The 19,937-nt window shown below is 45.9% G+C and overlaps 2 protein-coding genes across 14 annotated transcripts in view; one reads left to right on the top strand and one right to left on the bottom strand.

The window, feature by feature from the left end:
• Window positions 1–1,812, top strand: part of SH3PXD2A (SH3 and PX domains 2A) — a 248,826-nt gene extending 247,014 nt beyond the window's left edge. For all 8 annotated transcript variants that reach the window (XM_035329641.1, XM_035329642.1, XM_035329639.1 and 5 more), the window contains one exon: window positions 58–1,812. The gene's annotated coding sequence lies outside the window, so the exon portion shown is untranslated. The remainder of the gene's footprint in view (window positions 1–57) is intronic.
• A 1,181-nt stretch (window positions 1,813–2,993) lies between these two features.
• Window positions 2,994–19,937, bottom strand: part of NEURL1 (neuralized E3 ubiquitin protein ligase 1) — a 151,261-nt gene continuing 134,317 nt past the window's right edge. For all 6 annotated transcript variants that reach the window (XM_035329653.1, XM_035329651.1, XM_035329648.1 and 3 more), the window contains exons 5-6: window positions 7,222–7,368; window positions 2,994–5,891 (exon numbers count right to left, since the gene is read on the bottom strand). In XM_035329653.1, coding sequence (XP_035185544.1) covers window positions 5,650–5,891; window positions 7,222–7,368 — 389 coding nt within the window. In that variant the 3' untranslated portion in view covers window positions 2,994–5,649. The remainder of the gene's footprint in view (window positions 5,892–7,221; window positions 7,369–19,937) is intronic.

Below are 19,937 nucleotides of genomic sequence, written 5' to 3'. Positions count from 1 at the left end.
TGAGTGTTTGATCACCAGGTCCAGCCTATGTCTGCTCACATCACAGGCAGGGGTGAGTGGAAGATGGCTCTGCTCCCCTGGCTGGGACAGGGGCTGCATTTGGGGTGCTGCCCCTCATTTCCATGACTGCCTAATGGCCACATGCTGTGGCCAGGTGCTTGCTTGCTCAGAGAACCACAGTGCAATGTAAAGCAATGGAATTTTGGTGTGTGGTTTGTTTCTTTGTTTTTTTCCCTAGAGCAGCATCTGCTGAAGCCATGAAGTAAAAACAAATGTTTGGGGGCGGGATTTTAATCATGTCTGTGTCTGTAGAGGTGAGAACTCGGTATGGGTCACTCAATGGAGAATGAGAAAATTTCTCAGGCAATTGTACTTGTGAAGATGCAGAGCAAGAACTTGAGATTTTTGTCCCTGAAGGTGGATCTCAGCAACCTTCTTCAGGCATTTGTTACAGCTTGGAGGTGAACAGTGTCTGATAATGGTTATTCAGGACCACTCAAAAACTTCTGGAGGAAAAGAAGAGAAAATTTGAGGTTCTGTACACTTGTAGAGCAGGGAGTTACAATAAACTTAAAATACTGTCAGGTGCTTTATGGATTATTTTTTTTCCTAGGATTGTCACAGGTCCTCATGAGTGTATCGGGGCTGGTGCTAGAGGTGTGGCACAGCAGTTGAGTATAGATACCTGCAAAAATGCATAGCTATACATCTGTGGTGTACGTGTGTATATTGGCAAAGATCAGCCTAGAAAGGGCCTGGAGTAAATTACGCTTGATAAGAGCTCCCTCTCCGTGTGTTCCACACACACACCACAATAACGTGTTTAGGCAGCTTTAGCTCCTCTCAAGGTGTCGGCCATCACACACCTGACAGCACGCAGGTGCTGCAGCCTGGGCTTTGGAGGGTGGCAAATGCTAGCGGAAAGGGCAACTCTGGGTGCACACCATCACCCTGCCCTTCCTGCTCTTCTGTGCCTAAAGCCGGAGCTCTGCCATGCCAGCGCAGGATCATGCCCTTGGCACAACGCTTGCCGTGTCCAACAGAGCCAAGCTCAGCTCTACCAAGCGCTTTGAGGGGTGCTTGCAGCAGTAAGCGCTGCTCCACAGCAGTGATGCTCACCTCCCGTGTGTGCAGGACCAGCGGAGGTTGCGAGGGACGGCCAGAGTTTGAGGGCTGTTTTCTCAGCGTTATTACAAGTTCTTGCAATGTGAACCTCTAATGTTTTCAGACTCAGGCAGAAAGGACTTGCTAAACAGACTGTACCTGTCATCTCCCAGTTCATTGATTGCTTGGACCAAAGGTGGTGCTAAACCTGATCATCTGTAATATTTATATTTTGTTGGACTTTTTTTTTTTTTTTTTTTTGAAGTGTTTGATAAAACAGATGCAGTGTCCTTCTTACATGAGAAGCTTATTCCCTGCTTGGGACTTGGCAAAATTCACTGGTCCTTCAGGGTCCAGAATTGTTGCTTGATAACATTTGAGCAGGCTTGCAGTGTTCTGGGGGGAGGTGGGGAAAGGGTACTCTATCTTCAAATGCTTGCAGACTGTAAGAATTGACTTGTGATTTTTTTTTGTATTTTGTTTACATTGCCTCTTATGCCCTAAGGAAAAATAAATTTTTGACCTTTTTAATTGTGATCCAGTTGGTTTATTTTATTTTTTTCAACTTTTTCAATACTGTTTTAATTCCACTTGGTTTGTCAAACCACTAAATTTAACTTTCCCAGAATAACTTGTGATGTACGTGTATGTGCAATTGCAAATTTCAGCTCAGACTTAAATGGATAAAGGATCTTCTCTTGTCCCCTGGCTCTGAGTTGTTACTGTACCTGTATTTTTGTCTCCTAATCCACAAAGTTTTAGGGACTTCTGTGGGGAGGGATGTAATACTAAACAAGACTGTTTTCAAGCACATCAGTCCCCAGTTCAGCTATGGGACACCTCTATGAAATATTGTCCACTATTGTCTGCTTCCTTTTCTGTTAGCAGTTTGCATATTTGTAGGTAAAAACGGTCACTCCTGGTGCATGGCTTCCACATTGCAAAGCAGAGGTGCAAAAGGAGGTTGGGCCTCCCCAGCTGCCTGTTGCTGCAGCAGAGGATGGCTGAGCTTGCCTACATGCGTCCCTCATTTTAGCAGGGGGCCATGCCTTTGCTGTAGCACTTCACAAACATCTTGCAGAGAAATGATGTCCCTGGAGATGGGCCAGCTGTCTTCAGAGGCACAGCGTTTGGTAACGACACTTGTGAGATGCTCCTCCATGCTGGCATGTAGGTGGGTGGTACACAAGGAGCCCTACTTGGGCAGCCCAGCTCTCTGAAGGTTGCAAGGAATTACCAAGGCAGCACCCAGTCCTGGGTGCTTTAAGGTACATACTTACGAGTGAGGAGTATGCCTGGGAACTGTGCCTTCTCTTCTGCGTGTGTAGCATGATCCTTAGGGTTGGAAGGGTTTTTCTAGGCCAATGCAATCAACATGTTACTCTAATGCACACCCTTGTATATTGTAACCCACCATTAATCGTTCCCTTCGTTCACCAATTTTCTCTAAGTTCAACCATCACACCCAGACTAGTTCCTCTGGTCCCATGTATGTGTAGTTGTGAAAAGAAGCAAAATCAACCCTTAAAAATTATTAATAATGAAGCCTCTTAGTGCAGTGCCGGGCGCGGAACACCAGGTGGCGATGGTGCACCAGTTCTGCCACTCCTGGACCTCTTTCTGAGCATCCTCCTCCTTCCTCCTCCTCGTCCTCCCCAGCGCAGCCCGTGGGCTCAAGCCCCGCAAGCCGCCGGCCAGGGAAGCCCTGGGGACAGATGGCCGTACCTGAAGCATGGGGAGGGCTGGGGTGGGGTCCCTCCTCACTTCAGGGGGTCACAAGGAAGCAGCTGTCATGCCAACATTGCTCTTACCTCAGCCTCTTGTTCTTGCCTGCCTATCATATTTTGCCACACTTGGGGAAGTGGCAAATACTCAGTCACTCATGCTGCTGCAGGATGCCTAAATCAACTTTATTCACAATCACAGTTATCCAATTTTTCACAATTAGTTATTCTTCTCTTTAAACAAAACACAAAACATTTTAAAGTAAAGCAATGAAATGCAAATGACACAAGAACACAGAGGTACGTGGGAACCTACACAATTCAAACAAAACAAAAGGTTAGGACTGTTGTTCTTACTGTTACTGCTTTTGCTGTTTTTTCTCCCTGGAGAGTGCTTTGCTCTCCTACCTGCTCACAACTGGAGGCCAGCTGATGCGGGGAGCAGGACTGAACCCCAATCTTTGAGCGTGGATGCTGGGGGAGCTTTCAGCTTCTGGTAACTCCTAGAGTTTGGTCCACAGTAAAACAAACACAGTTATATATTAAAACACTCTGAATTCAAAAGGTGAAAAGGGAATTCACACCACTGCACTGATACCCATGGATGGAGTTTCTTGAAAAATAAAATGTACCCATTGGCTTGCCCTGCACAGGAGGGAACCGGTCCCACTGATGTGGTGAAGGCTTGGGAGGCTGCTTATTGCACATTTCCCTACATCCACTATTCCACAGACAAGTTTCTACCCCTTGGGTTCTCCCTCTCTGAAATGTTTGCACTGCTGTTTGTGTAACTACTGACACAGGCTCCCCGTGCCCGCCAGTCACTGTGCTGTCCTGGAGGCTGGCTCCATGCCTGCAAACTGGCTGTGCTCCTGGCATGGAAGCTGTCACCCTTTCCTCCCACCCCTCACTGAGGTGTCCAAGCGCAGGAGCCAGGGTGCTCCAGGGCTTTCGACAGCCAGCCCAGAGCACAGGGCTGAGCCCCTGGGTTAGGGGTGGACATGAGAAGTGTGCAAAGAAATAACGTAAATCCCTGTAACCAGGGTATCAGCGTTCAAGTCACGGACTGCCCGCCAGGCGGGCAGGGGGTGGCTGCAGGTCCCTGCAGTAGGCTGCAGTGATGGCGGTGCCTTTAGAGAAAGGCTCTAAGATGCGCCCTCCAGCTCTCAGCATCTTCATTGACTTCTTCGAGGGGACAGAGCAAGGCCATGTTTCCCAGGTGCTCTCAGGAGCAGCCCCTGCGGGCAGATGCTCCTTCACCTGCTCCACTACACGCAGGGCTGTGGGTAGCCATGCCAGAAGGCTCAGCAGGATGGGTGTAACCCCATGCCCTTCCCCAGCCTGACCTGGTGGGCAACATCCCTCTGAGCCCAGGTGCCACCTCTTCCTCCCACACAGCCCTGGAGGCACCAGGATGGGGCCAGAGGGGAGACAGGGAGCACCAGCTACAGCAGAGCTGCCCTGGCTGGGCCCAAGGCCCAGTAGACCTAGGCCAGGCCATGGTGGTGTGGTGGTTGTCATGGCAACCATGGGGGCCGCCATTACAGGCACCCACAGTGGGGACTGCAGGGTTCCCAGCTGGGGCAGGGGGGTGTTTAAATAAACCAAAGCAAACTAAACCCCTCAAGCTATGATTTTCTTTTTCCCCTTCTAACACCTAAGGACAGCCATGTCCTGCCGGCGGGCTGGCTGTTGAAGGGCTGGCTAAGTACCACCTGGCTGTTTTTGTCTTAAAGCACAGTGATAAAGTTACCAGTAAATGAGACCCGCAGACATGTGGTTTATACATTCTTCCCCAACGGGATTGTTTTTTTGTGTGTGTTTTTGGGTTTGATTGTTTGTGTTTTGTTTTGTTTTTCTTCTTTTTTTTTTTTTTTTTTTTTTTTTTTTTCTCCCTTAGAAGTGTCTGGATGGTAGGGGAGGAACGGTGAGGGAGGTGCATCTCCCTCTCCTGCAGGCCATGGGGGCAGAGATGCTGCTGGGATCCCTTGTGCTGCATGGAGACCACCTGGGACAAGCCACAGCAACTCGGTGGTGATGGGGTGTGAGAGATGCTTGTCATGCAACAGGATGGCGACGGGAGGTGGCGGGATGCTGCTGGGAGGGAGGGTGGCCAGTGTTGGCTGCCAAACCCACTGTGAACACCTCTGCTGGGGAACAGCAGGACAGCCCTCAAAGTACTGCCATGGTGCTGTTCTCCTCCCCATGTCCTTAGGGAGAATTTAGCTTCAAAAGTTCCAGGTCTTTTTCTGCACTGGCTCCAGGCCTTCCACTGCAAATGTGCTCACTGCATCTCCCTTGCTGGGTCAATATTTGCCTTACTCCACTCTTTCTAATGGGCTTCCTATGGTCAGGCTAGTTGTACACAGAAACACATTGATTATTTCTCCTCTTCTGCTAAGATGTCCTCTGCACACACTGTGTCTTCAGAAGGAGAGGTGCAGCACTGAACCTTTTACCACTTGCTCTCCCTGCTAAACATTGGAGATTCCCCTCCGCTGTGTATGGTGTAGAAAAGGAATGATTGCTCCAGCTGTTGTTTGTTTTTGTTTGTTTGTTTGTTGATAAAAATTTAAAATCTGTAGGAGAGAGTAGTCCATTGTGACTTCTCTGACGCACTGGAGTTCAGTCCCAGGGCTTTCTTGGAGGGTAGAAGAGCAGCATCTAAGCTGGTGTCATCTGTTGTCCACGGAAGTCAGGATCGGGGTGGTGGTGGGTGATGGTTTTTGACTCTCCCAGGTGATGAATAGAGACTGAGACCTGCGTTACTTCACAGCCTCCTCTCCACCTCCCTAATCCCACCACAGCATCTGCTGCTGCTCTAAGTGCTGCGGTATGTTTTGATGATATCTTTGATGGCTCGTCTGCAAATGGGACAGCAAGCATTGGCCATCTTCTTGAGCTTCAGCCCACATGAATAGCAGAGACACATGTGTCCACAGGAGTAAATGACTGTGTCTACCATGTTCTCATAGCAGATGGTGCATTCATCTCCCCAGGGCCCTGAGATGGATGGAGAGATGGGTGACTCAGGCAAGCTGACAGGAGAGTTGGGAGCTGTGCCTGAAACACAAAGAACAGGGTCACTTATACTGCTTAAAAGATTTCTTTACACCCTGAAGCCAGCTACAGAGGGAGGAACCATGGTCTAGAAGAAATAGATGCTCCAGGTTCAGGGGTCCTTCCCGTGATCTGCTGGCCCAGTCACTGAGACCTGGTTCACATGCCAAGGCTCAGGGCAGTAGGGAGGCAGCATCTGCTGGGATCTGCCACCCACATAAAACAAACCAGGAGACAGCTGTTTCCAAGCAGCAGGGACAAAGAGCAGTTTCACATTTTCAAACCTCTGTCTAAATATTAACAAAGGAGGAAAAATTAGAAGGGGTGGATCAAGCCATCTGCTTTGAAAAAGGAGGGACTAGGTGGCACACAGTGCCAGCAGCTCCCAAGACAAGCAGTACTTCATCTTTAAGTCCATTATAGGGATCTGGGTTTATGGTGCCTGGCTACAAATCACCCCATCTACATGGTGGATCCTCCAATAGAGGGGTGAGGTAGTGCTGACATGGACTGCATTTAGCTCATATAGGGCATACTGCTACAAGAGCTGCAAGAGGCTGCAGTAATTATGCTTATAGTACACCTGTGGCAAGGCATCCCCATGAAAACAGATGAGGTAGCAAGATAATGAGAGAAATTCTTTTTATTTTTCTATTCCCTGAAAACCATTAAAAATCTTAATATTTGCTGTCACAAGTTATTAGACCTGACGCTGAAAGTACCTTTGTACCTTCAAAGAAGAACAACCTCGGTTAGGACAACGGTGACAAGGATTTGGTAAATTATACAGCTGTGGGATCATGCAGGTCCCTGGGGTTTTAGAAATGTGGCAAAACATCCTATCATTTGTACCGCATGTATATTTATCTAAGTCCTACTGGAATTCATTGGCATGTTAGAAATATCTGCCTGTTTCTGAAAGGGGTAGTGTCGGTGTGTGGAGAGGGAGAGGGGGGGATTAGGCATATTCAGAGCTCCAATCAAGTTAGCATGCAACACGTCACTGTAACACAGTGCTCCAGGAGGAGCTGTGCGTCACAGGGCCGTGAACATAACAGAAACTTTGCTGCCTCCCCTGGGACCTTTCATGATGAAAAGGGTTGGAGAAATATTGCTGTCTAGGCATCTAAGAGGCTTTCACGTAAGACTGACCGAAAACAGACTTTGCAGAGGCTCTCCCTTCCTCCCCAAGGGAGCTGACAAGAGCCTCTGTTGATCGCTGTGTTTTTAGAGCCCTTCTGGGAGACAAGTCTGAGACCATGAAGGGAGGCAGAGCAGGAGTGGGCAAGGGGAAGCAGAGGAAAGGAGGACAGAGAAATCTTACCACACTTACCACTGATAGAGCTGCAGAGTAGGCCAGAGCCACATGTCGATAGTATGGGGTCAGAGACGCCACTGCAGAGGATGGTCGGGGAATTGGGTGTTGACATGGGTGAGCTTGGTGTGGATGGCCCCAGCCGCTCGGCTAGTATGGTGGAACCTGCACCATGAGAAAAGAAACCAACAATTACTTTTAAAGACTGGGTCTGACATGGCCTGAGAATATGTGGCTGGGGGTGCAGCTCTCAGCACTTATCAGGACTCATGTCTTATCAGCTTGAAATCTAGGGAAGAGATAAAGAAAAAAAAGGAAAAAAAAAAAAAAAGAAAAAAAAAAAAAGAAAAAAAAAACTCACACACCTTTTCAAATGCTAGCAGCTGGCCCAGAAGTCCCACAGCCCCTGAAATTAGCTGCTGTTCCTTTAGCCATCGTAACCCTTTGTTTCTGCCCTTTAATGTGTCTCAGATCATTAAGTGCAGTTATTTCCTTGTGGTCTCACGCTCATATGTGCCCTCAGCACTATATCCAGTGATGGGCTTGTAGCCAGTAGAGGACAAAGCCTGCAGCAGGGTGGGCTAGGCTCCAGCACAAGAACATATCACCTTGTCAAAGCACTTTATGCTAACCCAGAGTAAAATACATCCCAGGCTCTGATAAATTCACGCTAAGTCACCCAAGGACTTCCTAGACACAACCATGAGGGTTTCCTGAGCAGGAAAACTTGGATCTGTTAACTGCCCTGCCTGTTTTCTAGGGTGGCCTCTGTCAGAAGAGGGGATAGCAGGTGAGGGCAGAAATGTGGGTAGAAATGGCTTCGGGCCAGCCAAGAGACAGGCAACTCAAATGCATTTGAATCTGGGATGAACAAGGACATCCCCCTCAAATCAGCAATGTTTTATCCCTGTATGTCTGAATGTGATAGCTCAAGCGTGCAGAGCTCCTTGACATCCTTTCTCCATGTCCCCAGCTCTGCTGCCTCCTGCTCTCAGTGCTCGCCATCAGCTCTGGGTTAGTGTGCTGTTTGCCAGAGAAGCAGCCAGCTCTGCCCCCCAACCTGCTCTGCATCCTCCCTTCTTCTTCTGTAAGAATAACATGCATCTTAAAATCCTTTCCAGAAGGAAAAAAAAAAGGGGGGGTGGGGTGGGGGATGCTTAAAATTCTGGCTGCTGCAAAGGTTTTTGTAGGAGATTCATTATTAGCGATACATCCTAGGCTTCAATAACACAGTGGTGAGACAGCAGCACACACGTGCACGAACCGAGATATAGTTTCTTGGTCGCAAGAATGAGTTTTGTCTGCAGTTTTAAAGTTTCTCCCTGCCAGCTGAGAAGCTGGGGTAACTCCAGATCAACACCACGGCTTCTCCGTGTGGCCTTATAAGGAGCCCAGAGACACAGAGGGCTTGGAGCCGTAGTGTCCTTGATGGGTCGAGAGTTACTCTCCAGAGAAAAAGCAGTAGGAGGCCAGAAAAACCCTGTTTTTCCTTCTGCAGAATGGGTCCTTCTATTCCTATTTGCAGGGAGACTAGCGAGACAGTGAGGACCAAATCCAGGAAGCGGGGACTCCAAGTGTCAGCTCTGGATTGTGCAAAAAAGCACAGCAGCAGCAGATGCCAGATCCTCCTGCCCAAGTGTGGTACAAGGACCAGGAGGTCAGCAGGGAGCACGTTAGAGTTAAAATCTGTGCTGAGGTCTGCATACAGGTGGATAAACAACGTGCTTCAGCCTTCCATCCCCCAGTTTCACCGTTCTTCAAATCAGGAGCACTTTGCTCACAGGCACAATCTGAAGGAGAATTAACCTTTGTAAAAGGCTTTGGGACTCTCACACTTGAGATGCTGCAGAGAAGCACCTCCTTTTTCGCAGGGATGGGAGCCGAGGCTGAAGCTTGGCTCAGTAAATATGCAAAATGATGCAGCCTCTAATGACAGCCACTAGCAATGTCTCCTCTCCTCCAATCTGACAGATGACCGTAGCAGAAAACTTGCCCTGTGGGTAACACATGCTGTAAACAGGCCCAGCAGGGGTACGGATTTCAGCTCACTCACTGCACACAGAACAAACGTGAAGGCTGAACAGCTGAACAAGTTTTTCAAGCCTTCCCTCTTCTCCCTGCAGCCCGGAGACATTTCTTCCATTCAGCTGACACACAGCATGTTGCGTCTCCAACACCAACCTGGTCATTTCATTCAATGCAAAATAAAGCCTATTAAGAGCACTTTTTTCCTGGGCTGACTGGGGAATTTGGAGGTGCCCCAAGTTTCACAGATATGAACTGATGAAGCCTGCTGGCACCAGTGCAAACGGCCTTTCTGCAGTACAAGGAGAGTTCGTCAGTGCAGGATCTGCAGTCTGCTCCGGCCGAGTGGCAGGGCTGCCTCCCAGCATGGCCCTGCCCAAGGCCCAGGGGCCAGCACGCCCCTTCCCAGCTCTTTCTCCTAATGGCAAGGCACAGGTTTTGACTTTTCTCCAGCATAAGTATAGAGCTTTGTTTAGAACAATCTGAGTTCCCTACCAGACAAGACATGCTTCTCCCTTGGTGACAGGATAATCAACATAAGACAAGTTACTCACGCTGCTAATATATTGCTGGATGGTGTGCAGACACCATGACAAGGAGCACGGAATGAGATCATGTGCAGGGTGGAATGAGTGTGGCCAGCCTGGCTTAACTAAAACCAGATACATGTGCTCAAGGCCAAACACGCTCACTGTGTGCACAGAGCTCCTACCAAAAGCTTGCTTTCAATCCACGATTTTTTAAAAAATCTAAATAAATCTTTTTAGATATTGAAATTAAAACATTCTACCTCTCTGTGAAGCCCACAGATAATTTGACTCTGCTGCTAGCTTGCCTCATGCTTGATCTCAAACGTGCTGAACACACCAGAATCACCTTTAAGCAGATTTTGAATCGATTCCAGTCGGTGTTTTATCTTTGCAGCACTAACATTAGGAACAGCCAATGCAGCCTGACTCTTTCTCTGCAAGTCTCTGTCATCGCTGTGGGAGAGGTGTAAATAAGCGAACCTGTATGTCCACCCACAAAAGGAAAGAGTATTATATTTTCAGTAGAAGAGAGTATGAACATGGAGTGTGCAGACAGCCTCATGTGGGGAAAGGCTGCTAGTACGTTAGTGGTTTTTAACTCAGAATGGTCTTGCCAAACCAGAACTAGAGTCAGAAAGAAAAGGGAGGGTATTCAATAGGATGAAATGGGAACACTTAAGCAGAGATAATCAGCTACCAAAATACAGGCCAGGGAATTGGACCATTCAATGAGAAATACAGCTGTCTTAAACAAAAAGGCCTGAGGACTGCTGGAGGTCACCAGATAACCATAAATCAGCAATGCCATCCTGTTAGGGAAAGGTTACACCAATCCAGGGTCATACGAGGGTGGTTAAGCTCTGGAGCAGGAGCCCGAATGCACTGTGGTATCTCTGTCCCTGGAAACACTCAAAACTCAACTGGTCATGGTCTTGTGCTCACTTGGCACTTAGCCCTGCTTATGAGCAGGAGGTTGGACAAGATAATTCCCAGGGGTCCCATGTGACCTAAAATGTTGTATGATTCTATGATTTCAAGATGGTAACAGCTTTCACAGGCTGCTAAAATGAGGGAAGAAACAATCTGTTCTCCATGATAGTTCTGCTTAAGACAAGAAATCTTGGCATTCCTAAGGCATAAGCTGAATGTTAAGGCATTTGGGTTGGACATTATATAGACGGTGAAGCACTGTAAAGCAATCAGACTTCCTAGAGAGATTACGGCATCTCCAGCATTGGAGTACTTAAAGAAAAGTAAGGTGAGGTAGGTCAGCTCTTGGGACACCATCCAGCATTTACGATTTTATGGCTGTCTTTGTCTATTGTGGTGAACAGGGTGGTTTCCCAGAACATTGCATTCCGCTCTCTGGGGATACCCCCGGGGCTGTCCCAGCTTTTAAAAATACATTTTTTTTTTGCTCATCTCTTAATGGCAGCCATCTAGGAAAAGCTGTGCCACTGAAGTTTTTAAGTTGGCAAACAGGACAGATACAATGGCAGTATTCCCTAAAAATACGAGAAATTTGCCAATTAACATTCCCCCCTTAACTCTCTCATTTATAACAATATTATTTGTACATTTCTTTCTCGTAACAAAGTTCTAAGAATAGTACTTATTACTGTGTAGGCCCCAAAGAGAATATCAGAAAACAACCATAACAGCAAAACCAGGTGGGCAGTAGCAATGTGCTGTCTGTATTCTCCTTCCGAACGTGCTCAGGGACATTTGCTATGCTGCAAGTAAATACCCAGGGCACTTCTGCGACCTGGAGCAGGCAGTAGCTGCCACGAATCTGTTCAGCAGCTGTCCCAACCCACTGCTAGCAAGCAGCACATGCAGACTTCCAGATTCCAACTGCAGCTGAGATGGTGAGAACAGAAGAGTAATACCAAAGCGTAGGTTGCTTCCTTATTACTGCTGTCTTTGGAAGAATGAATGAGTGCCATTTCAAGGTGTTCATAACACACTTCTTCATCTGGTATCTGTTCCTGAGAGAAGAGATAGAAGGGCAAGGCCATTCATGGGACTCATATAATGACAACAGGCTGAGCTCCATCCTATTATGAAAAACATCAATCAGTCAGCGAAAGGTGCCCAGCAATTCTGGGGGATTTGAACAGCATTTCTCATGCTGTCTCAGATGGGGAGAAGATCATAAGATAGATCACATGATCATAAGGAGACAAAAGTACCCATTTTACTAAATCTCTGTCTTCCTCTCTTATTCCTTTCCCCCTCATAATTAAATTCAACATTATATAGTCCCACTGCACTTTTCCAGATCTTAACCCAGAAGGCCTGCAAGCGCGATGCTTCTTTTGGAGCACTGGGACTGTACTCATGGAATTCTTGCAGACACCAGGCTCCACAGGCTGAAAATCTCTGCTGCTTTGAAGTGGAAATGCAGTATTGCATAGCCTGGAGACTTTGCTTTCAAAGAAGACAGAAGCAAACCAACTGGCCAAACCCAGGGTTTGCCGGCTACCAACAGGAATGAATAGTATGACTTTTGTCCCCAGAAGGGTTTCTGGCAATACCAGAGGCCTGTGGCAAGCACCATCTCTGATGGTTCATTCAGTTCCTGCTAACTGTATTACCTGTCCAGCTGTTAATGACTATTTCACAAGTATTATAAAAAAAAATGTATACCCACTGCCTGCACTCCAGGGCTAGCCTTTGAACTCACCCAACTTAAACTTCGTTTTTCCTGGCTCACAGGGTGCTGTTGGTAAATGACCACTGCTGTCCAACTTTAACGGGCCTTCCCCACCCATACCCCTCACAAGGACTATGCCAGGATCTTAAGAAAATGTTGTACCTGAAAGAAAAAATAGGGGAGCATCCTGCCATAGCTTCTAAGAAAGTTAAAGTCTTACACAACATACTTATGTTGAGCCCCTTTCTTCACACATCTGTTGCATAAATAGAACAGCTAATAAAGACCAGATAATTGCCAACAGTAATCACAGATTTTCAGTGTTGTTCCATGCATCCACAGGTTCCAGAGCTTCCAGCACACAGTGGAAATGACTATATCAGAGGCTGGAATCTAGCTGCAGCTTTCAATTGGCACTTTTAAAGGTGCACAAGAGAGCCATGCACTTCTCATACATTTTAGTCCAGTGAGCACCTGACAGTCCCATTCATTTAGCTGCCTTACAAAACTCTCAATTTGATTTCTATTTGTTGGGAACCAGATTTTTAAGCCTGTCAGCTAAAATAATTTCCCTATCTCAAAATCTATTCAATATATGTTCTCAGGTTTAACACTGTGCGTGTATCAAGGCCATTGATTTTGTTATCTTGATGGAATAAAGGCTCTTTGAAAAATCTGGCACAAAATTCTGTGGGTACTGAGCTCATGTAAACAGCTGTCTATGGAGGTCTGTCCCATAACACATGCACTCCTATGCTGTGAGCGAGCTGAGAGGTTACAGAGACTGGATACTAGAGCAACGTAACCCTGTGAAGTGTCATATCTTCTCTTAATCTTAGCTGCTACGGATCTTTGGCCTTATAGTGACCCCTACTACGTGACAACCTGTGGTAAATAACCATATGCAAGACTCTTGTAGGACCTCAGTTTCATTCCTTACTATTTTTTAATGAAAAGTCTCATAGTTTTCTGCTCCTGGACGTAGTCTGTGTGGAACTTTCCCACTTCATTTTTTTCCTCTGTTCACCCTTCCATTAGAGAAAAAAATAAGTAGATACATACCTATATTTATTAGAGAACGCAGACTTTGTTGGAATTACACAGCTGTTTTGCATATTACAAGAGCAAAAGCCAATCCTGAAGATGCAGTGGGGAACCTGGAACTGTACACTAATGTGCCTTCCCTTGACCTTGCAATCTCGTGGCAGGACACAGTGTACTGAGATCTCCTGGGTTCTTTCCCCTGTCTTCTTTCAGAAAGTGAGACAAGGTTTCTCTTGATATTCACCAGACAAATCTCTCACTTGACACCGATACCAGAAATCTTAGTATTCCTTCAGTGGTACATCCACAAAAAGGTGGGCCTTATAAAGACGAGCTTTGCAAGGGCTAAATTCTTCTACATTATATTTCAGTAACTGGCTTTCACTAATGCAAATGCTCCATCAGCTGTAGAGAGAGCTGCAAATACCAACCACGGTTTTAGTGAGCTTGTCTCAGTGCTAAAATAACAGCTGTTCCCTCAGCACGCTCTCTGTCCCCAAGGGCAGCCATGTAAATTTATGCATATTATCACATTTTCTTGCCTCCAGTCAAGGCTGCAGGAGAGCTATTCCATCCCATGGGACCACCCAGGTCTTGCACAAGAGGGACTTTTGAATACATCATACGAAAACAAAGGAACAAAGCACCTGTAGCTGCATGGGCACATGGTAGTTAAAGATCAACAATAATGCTAGGGAAGGATGTAATCATATCCATCACTTCTGAATGCTATAAAACACATGTATTTACACAGCCAGTTGTTATGTTCCCACGGTGATGGGAACAATACAGCATTGACCAGAAGCCAGAGCTTCCTTCCCCTTGGGCTCACTGTTTGTGGCCAACCATGCTCTCAGAGCCTGGGCTCTGTACTGCAGTTCATCTCTACCTCTCAGGTGACTGACATCAGTTGGTGATCCATGGGGAGTTTTGCATTCAATATTTCCTGGGCGATTTTAGTTCTGAACGGAACAATACTGCGTTTCTGAACAGAACAATGCTACATTTTGTCCTTTGCAAGGCCGTGAAAACACAAGGAATTTTGCATTGTGCTACAGAAATGTCCAGAAAAAGATCCAAAAGCAGCCTGGCAGATTCTGCATGCAAAACCAGAAGGCTTATGTTTGCAGATGGGTGTCAGACTTAACTACAGGTTTGGGGAAGCAAAAGTTAGATAACAAATCACACGTAGAACAACAGTTCAGACTTTCCTGTGGATCAGAGAAGGAGTGTGCTTTATGGTTTCTCTGCAGTATTGCTGTCTGCTGTGTCCAGAAGGGCAGCAGGGCACCAGCACATCCATTATTTGCTGTGCAGTTGAGCAGGAGAAATGAAAGCTCCAGACGCTACAGCCCAAAATGCTGTCTGAAGCCAAAGAGCACATGGCAAACTTACAGGCCAGCTGGTGTCCCTCCTGACCCAAAGGATGAAGTTCAGTGGTTAATCAGCACTTCATCCTGAAAAATCCTGTGGGCTTGGACACCGTGTGATGAGCATCTAGCTGAACCGAAGTGGAAGAGCCTCGAAGGGGGCTCCATCTCACTTCCTAGACCAACAAAGCACCCAGAAGGATGCTTGGATCAGCAAGAGGTCAAAACTGAGCCTGGATTAAGTAGCTGAAATGTATGAGGAATGAGCATTGGAGCTTTCATCTTGTTTAAGAAAATAAAAAGCCCTCTAAAAGAACACAGGTATTAATTACTCTGACCAAAAAGGCTCCTGTTCATAAGCAGTGCCCTTTCCAGCTCCATCTCAAAAAGGCCAGTGGGTTCAGGGTATTTGGGAGACCACAGCAAAAGTGGTTCTGTGAGCACAAGGAAAACTGCTGCCTAACCCAGCTGCTCCAGCACTGTGCTCTGCCTGGAGGGACGTGTATAAATACGGTGGCATACACATAGAGGAGAGAAATACTTCCACTTTTCTTGGCCAGCACTGCTCTGAATTTCTATGGGACATGCTGCTGGATGAAAGGGGTTTGACAAAGAAGGAAAAGCAAGAGTGCAGTCTGCTATGTCACTCTCTCAGTAGACAGAATAACTAACACTTGCCAGTGCTGGTTCAAAGAATAGGCAGATTTTATCTCCTGACAGATGAGCTGTAATTCATGATCCCCTATCCTGTATATTCACCGTAGGCAGGCAAAGATGTTCTGAGATAAGGGATATCTATACATCACTTTTTATGAACATCTCATTGCATCCAGGGATAGTTTATTATCCTAGTCATGATAATCACTTTTACGGAGGGAAGTGTAGAGAGGGCGAGACATTTGCATGCCCCGGGGCTGTCACTTGGAGGAGGTCTGTTTGCTTTACCCAGCCTCTGCCCAGATGCTGGCTGATAGCTCAGCACACGGGCTAATGCTCACTGACTTACCCATGGCAGGAGTGGGTCCGTGTGTCACATGTGCCAAGATCTTTAGCTGGATGGCACAAGCTCCAAGCAGGTCCTAACTCTGACATTGCTGACACTGACCCCAAGAGACAAGCATTTGACTGCATCCAACTCTCCGTGACTCTGCTGTTTTCCAAGAGACAAGTTGTAAGCACCCTGTCCACTCTCACACCACGGTTTCCCTTTGTGCCAATTCTCTTTCAAAGCGTTAAATGGAAAACAGGACGTGAATGGAGAGATCTACACAGGGCTAGAATCAAGCCCAGAAGTTGTGGGCACTGTAATGCTCCTGTGTAGCTCTTACAACTTAACATTAGCAATACGTACTTCACTTGCAAAGATAAAACCACATACAAGAAGAAGGTTTATAAAGAGGCATCTATTAATACAAGTGGACTTCTGAAGAGGCACCAATTATTAACTCTCTTCTCTCTTTTTTCATGTGCTTCCACAGTGTCCTCCTGAAGCCCCTTATTCCCATTTTGCTGACTGCTGCTGCAGGGAATCCCAAGGACCCAAGGATTCACAGTTGTTCTGTTCTGGTCAGCTCTTGCCCCAGAGCTCCTTCCCTGCTCTGAGCCCATTGACAAAGTTCAGCGAAGTCTGAAAGGAGGATGGAAACCTCAGCAACAATTGATTTCTACATATCTTGCATTGGGTGGCCAAGTAGGAGCTCCACCTCAATGTGCACTGTAAAGGAGGCAGGAGAGCTTAGCCCATGCACACTGCATTTACACTGCATGGATGTGAACACGTGCCCACACCAAATGCAGGCTCTTGGCCAGCATGAGGAGACATCCAGGGAGCTGCAAAATTGAGCAGCTGTTGCAGAGGGGCTGGAGTTATTGAAGTGCATATGCGGACAGGACACAGATAAGCTGGCAACTCAGCTTCATCAGTACAACTGCCGATGGAACATATTATTTCATTGCTCAAAAGAGAGCTTCAGTATTACTGGAAAGGATGAAATTCACAAAGGAAACCACACACACAGACACACGCAAAAATATAAATGAGAAGAAGGATGGTGTTTTACATTTGGTGATTCACTCTGAGACACAAGAAAATGAAAGAATCTCCCCAACCGTTTGGCTCCCCAAATACTAAATATATAAACTTGTTGCTGTGATGGCTCCTCCAGACATGAGTCAGACATTTTAAACCCTTATGGGGTCGATCAATTTAACTTCATAAATGAATTACACCACATAAACCAGACCAATGTATCCAGACTGGCTCGTTTCAGTCTTTCAAAGCTGTTGCTAAAACTGTGTGAGAGTCCAAACGCTTACCAGCAAGAGCTGAAAACAGTAAATCAACTTTAATAGGCTGCTTTTGTCTACTGTACAGGAACAATGCCTGAAAACAAAACAAAACAAACAACAACAAAAAAAAAAACAACCCAAAACAGAACTAACGGAATTCCTGAAGGATGTGCAAACTCTGTTTCATTTCTACGTGCCTGATGATCTGGGTTTCAGTTTGGTTGTCCTACCTACATAACCCACAGAATTTCTGAATCGAGACCAGCACTTTACATATAAAATATTTAGAAATGCTTCCAATACTGACAAAGAGATCTATTGCTTCCCTCAATAGCTCATTCCTATAGCTAATTACCCTCACTTATGTCCAATTTAAATGTGTCCCTTTATTTGCCAGCAGCTTGATATTCTTATGCTAGTATCTGCTACATTAATGCACCCTCCTCTTTCATTTATCTTCCCTCCATGTGGTAAAGTTGTCTTTTAACCTTTTCTTTGCAATAACATTGACATCCTTCTGCCTCCCTTTGAAGATGTCTGTGGTCTCTCACCATGCTATAGTGGTGCTTGGGTTTCATTTATTTTCCTTGTGGTAGGGAGGCAAAAAGAAAAAAAAAATGTGTCCAACATCATCTTCATTTTCTGCTTTTTTATTTCTCCTACAGCAAACACATTGCCAGCATAAGATGCCAGGCTGATAAGATTGAAACAGAAGTCAGAATTCTTTACCATCAAACCAACCTCACACTGCCCTGCTCTCCTACAGAGTGCTGTAAGACCATCAGCCTGGGTAGAGACAGTCTCCCCTGATATTTAGATTAGAAAATGCTGGACCAGTACCGTGGAACAGCTGCTGGCAGCAAACACCAGCTTCCATGGTAAAGCCACTAGTCAGGAGAGACCTAAGCTTGGTCCTTCTCTGGATCAGGACCAAATAACTAATCTCAAGTTGTGAACTGTATTATCCAGTGAAACACCATGAGCCATACTTGATTTTGTTCCCCAAATCAAAAATAAACCTTCTCTAGATTCAGGGGTGGTGTTGTTGCTTTCCACATTCTCCATCCTCCCAGAAAAGCAGAAAAGATGTAGAAGAAGCAGAAACAGCAACTTTCATTTGTCATGTTTTATTGTTCGCTGTGTGTGTGATGTTCTTTTAATACTGCATAACAGTGCTTTGATTATTCCAATAATGGCATGCCCCCAGAAAAAGAATGACATCTGCTATATAAGATAGGTTTGGTACAATTATGCCTCTTGCAGTATTTCTGTCTCATTTCTTTCAAGGACATGGAACTTCACGTTTTCCATTAGAGCTAGAAAAGATGACTATAAACATGTCTTTTCCTGTGATATAAAGCTCAAACTACAAAAGATAGATCACACAAAATTATTCCTGTTTGCATTCTGAAGACGGAGCTTGTCATTAGAAAGATGAACACTTTATATTCTTCTTACATTTTCTAATATTATAATGACAGATATTATGGCAAGTGCCATAATCTGTTCCACTGCTGTGCAAACATTGCACATCACCTCCCTAATAGCACTGCAAAAGCTAGAGATGGAAGTTCATTATTTTCTTTGCCTTCTATCAGGGTATTGATGATCTATATAATTAGTGCAGGTGCAGAGATGCGCAGTGGTGAGACAGCACCGGCACAATTTTCCGTCCTGCAGCACTGTAATGATACTGGGAAAGTACTGCTTCCAGCATTATTATACTGGAAAAAATAGGTCTGAAAAGCTTGGTTTGTATTTTAACACTTGTTAACGATTACAGGCAAGCTCCTATTTCATAGTTTTTAACTGGGAGACAGCAGCTTGCTGCCCAAGCTGACGTAGCTAAAGCTGTATGCCCTGCAAGGTCCTACCCTTACCTTGAGCAAGGCAAGGTCAGCAGGTTCAGTTCTCTTCATTTATATCCCACATAAGGACAATAACCCATTTTCAGCTTCTCCTCCAGCAACAGAGTCCAGGAGAAGTCTGTTATGTGCATACAAATGCAGGTAGTGAGGAGTGTTCCAGCTCAGCAGATTTCCATTGGAAAACATGGATTTTTCTAAAATATCCACTGGGAGTGTGCTGGTTTGGGCAGAACTTGTGAGCAGGTAGGTGGGACACCCATGGGGACTGGGAGATAATTTGCTCAGCAGGAGGTTTGCCCAGGATGCAGGAGCCCCACTTGGGCACCACCCAAGTCAGTGCTCCATTGAATTCTGTATGAGGGCATGAATCTGATCTTCTGGTGAGACATCCCCTCTGACCCGTTTCAGGACCTATTACATTAAAACAGGCTATTCACTCTGTGCAGAAGTGCCAGAATTAGTGATCTCATATGAAACAAAGTACTGGTCGATGACTTAGTTTTACCAGAAACTCATTGACCTGAGGATGTTTTCCTTCTTACGTATAAAGAAGCATTTAATCTTCCTACTTGGACTGGGATCTGTTTGACTTCACCTACCATTATCAAAATTATGTGTTGGTGGACAGCAGAGCTAGCCATGGATTACATACAGTACCCTCCACAAATGCAATCAGGTTGAATTATCAGGGATTGAGTCCTGGGCTCCTGGAAATAAATCGTAGTATTACATTTGTCATCTGCGATCCTTTAATAGCCACAAAACGATGACAGCAAAGGCCTATGGTCAACTTTAAGCAAATTGTTAAGGGCACTTTGGACTGTGGTTAATGTGAACTGGACCCTGCAGACAGATATGTGTGTTCATAACAATTTATATTCAAAGACTCTCCAAAAATCCTAAGAAAAGAGGTGTTGCTTGGGTTTTAGTCGGTTGGCTTTTTCTTATTGGG

This window comes from Oxyura jamaicensis, chromosome 6, assembly GCF_011077185.1.
Source record: "Oxyura jamaicensis isolate SHBP4307 breed ruddy duck chromosome 6, BPBGC_Ojam_1.0, whole genome shotgun sequence".
NCBI classification, from domain to species: domain Eukaryota; kingdom Metazoa; phylum Chordata; class Aves; order Anseriformes; family Anatidae; genus Oxyura; species Oxyura jamaicensis.
This window is presented reverse-complemented; position numbering and strand designations above follow the sequence as displayed.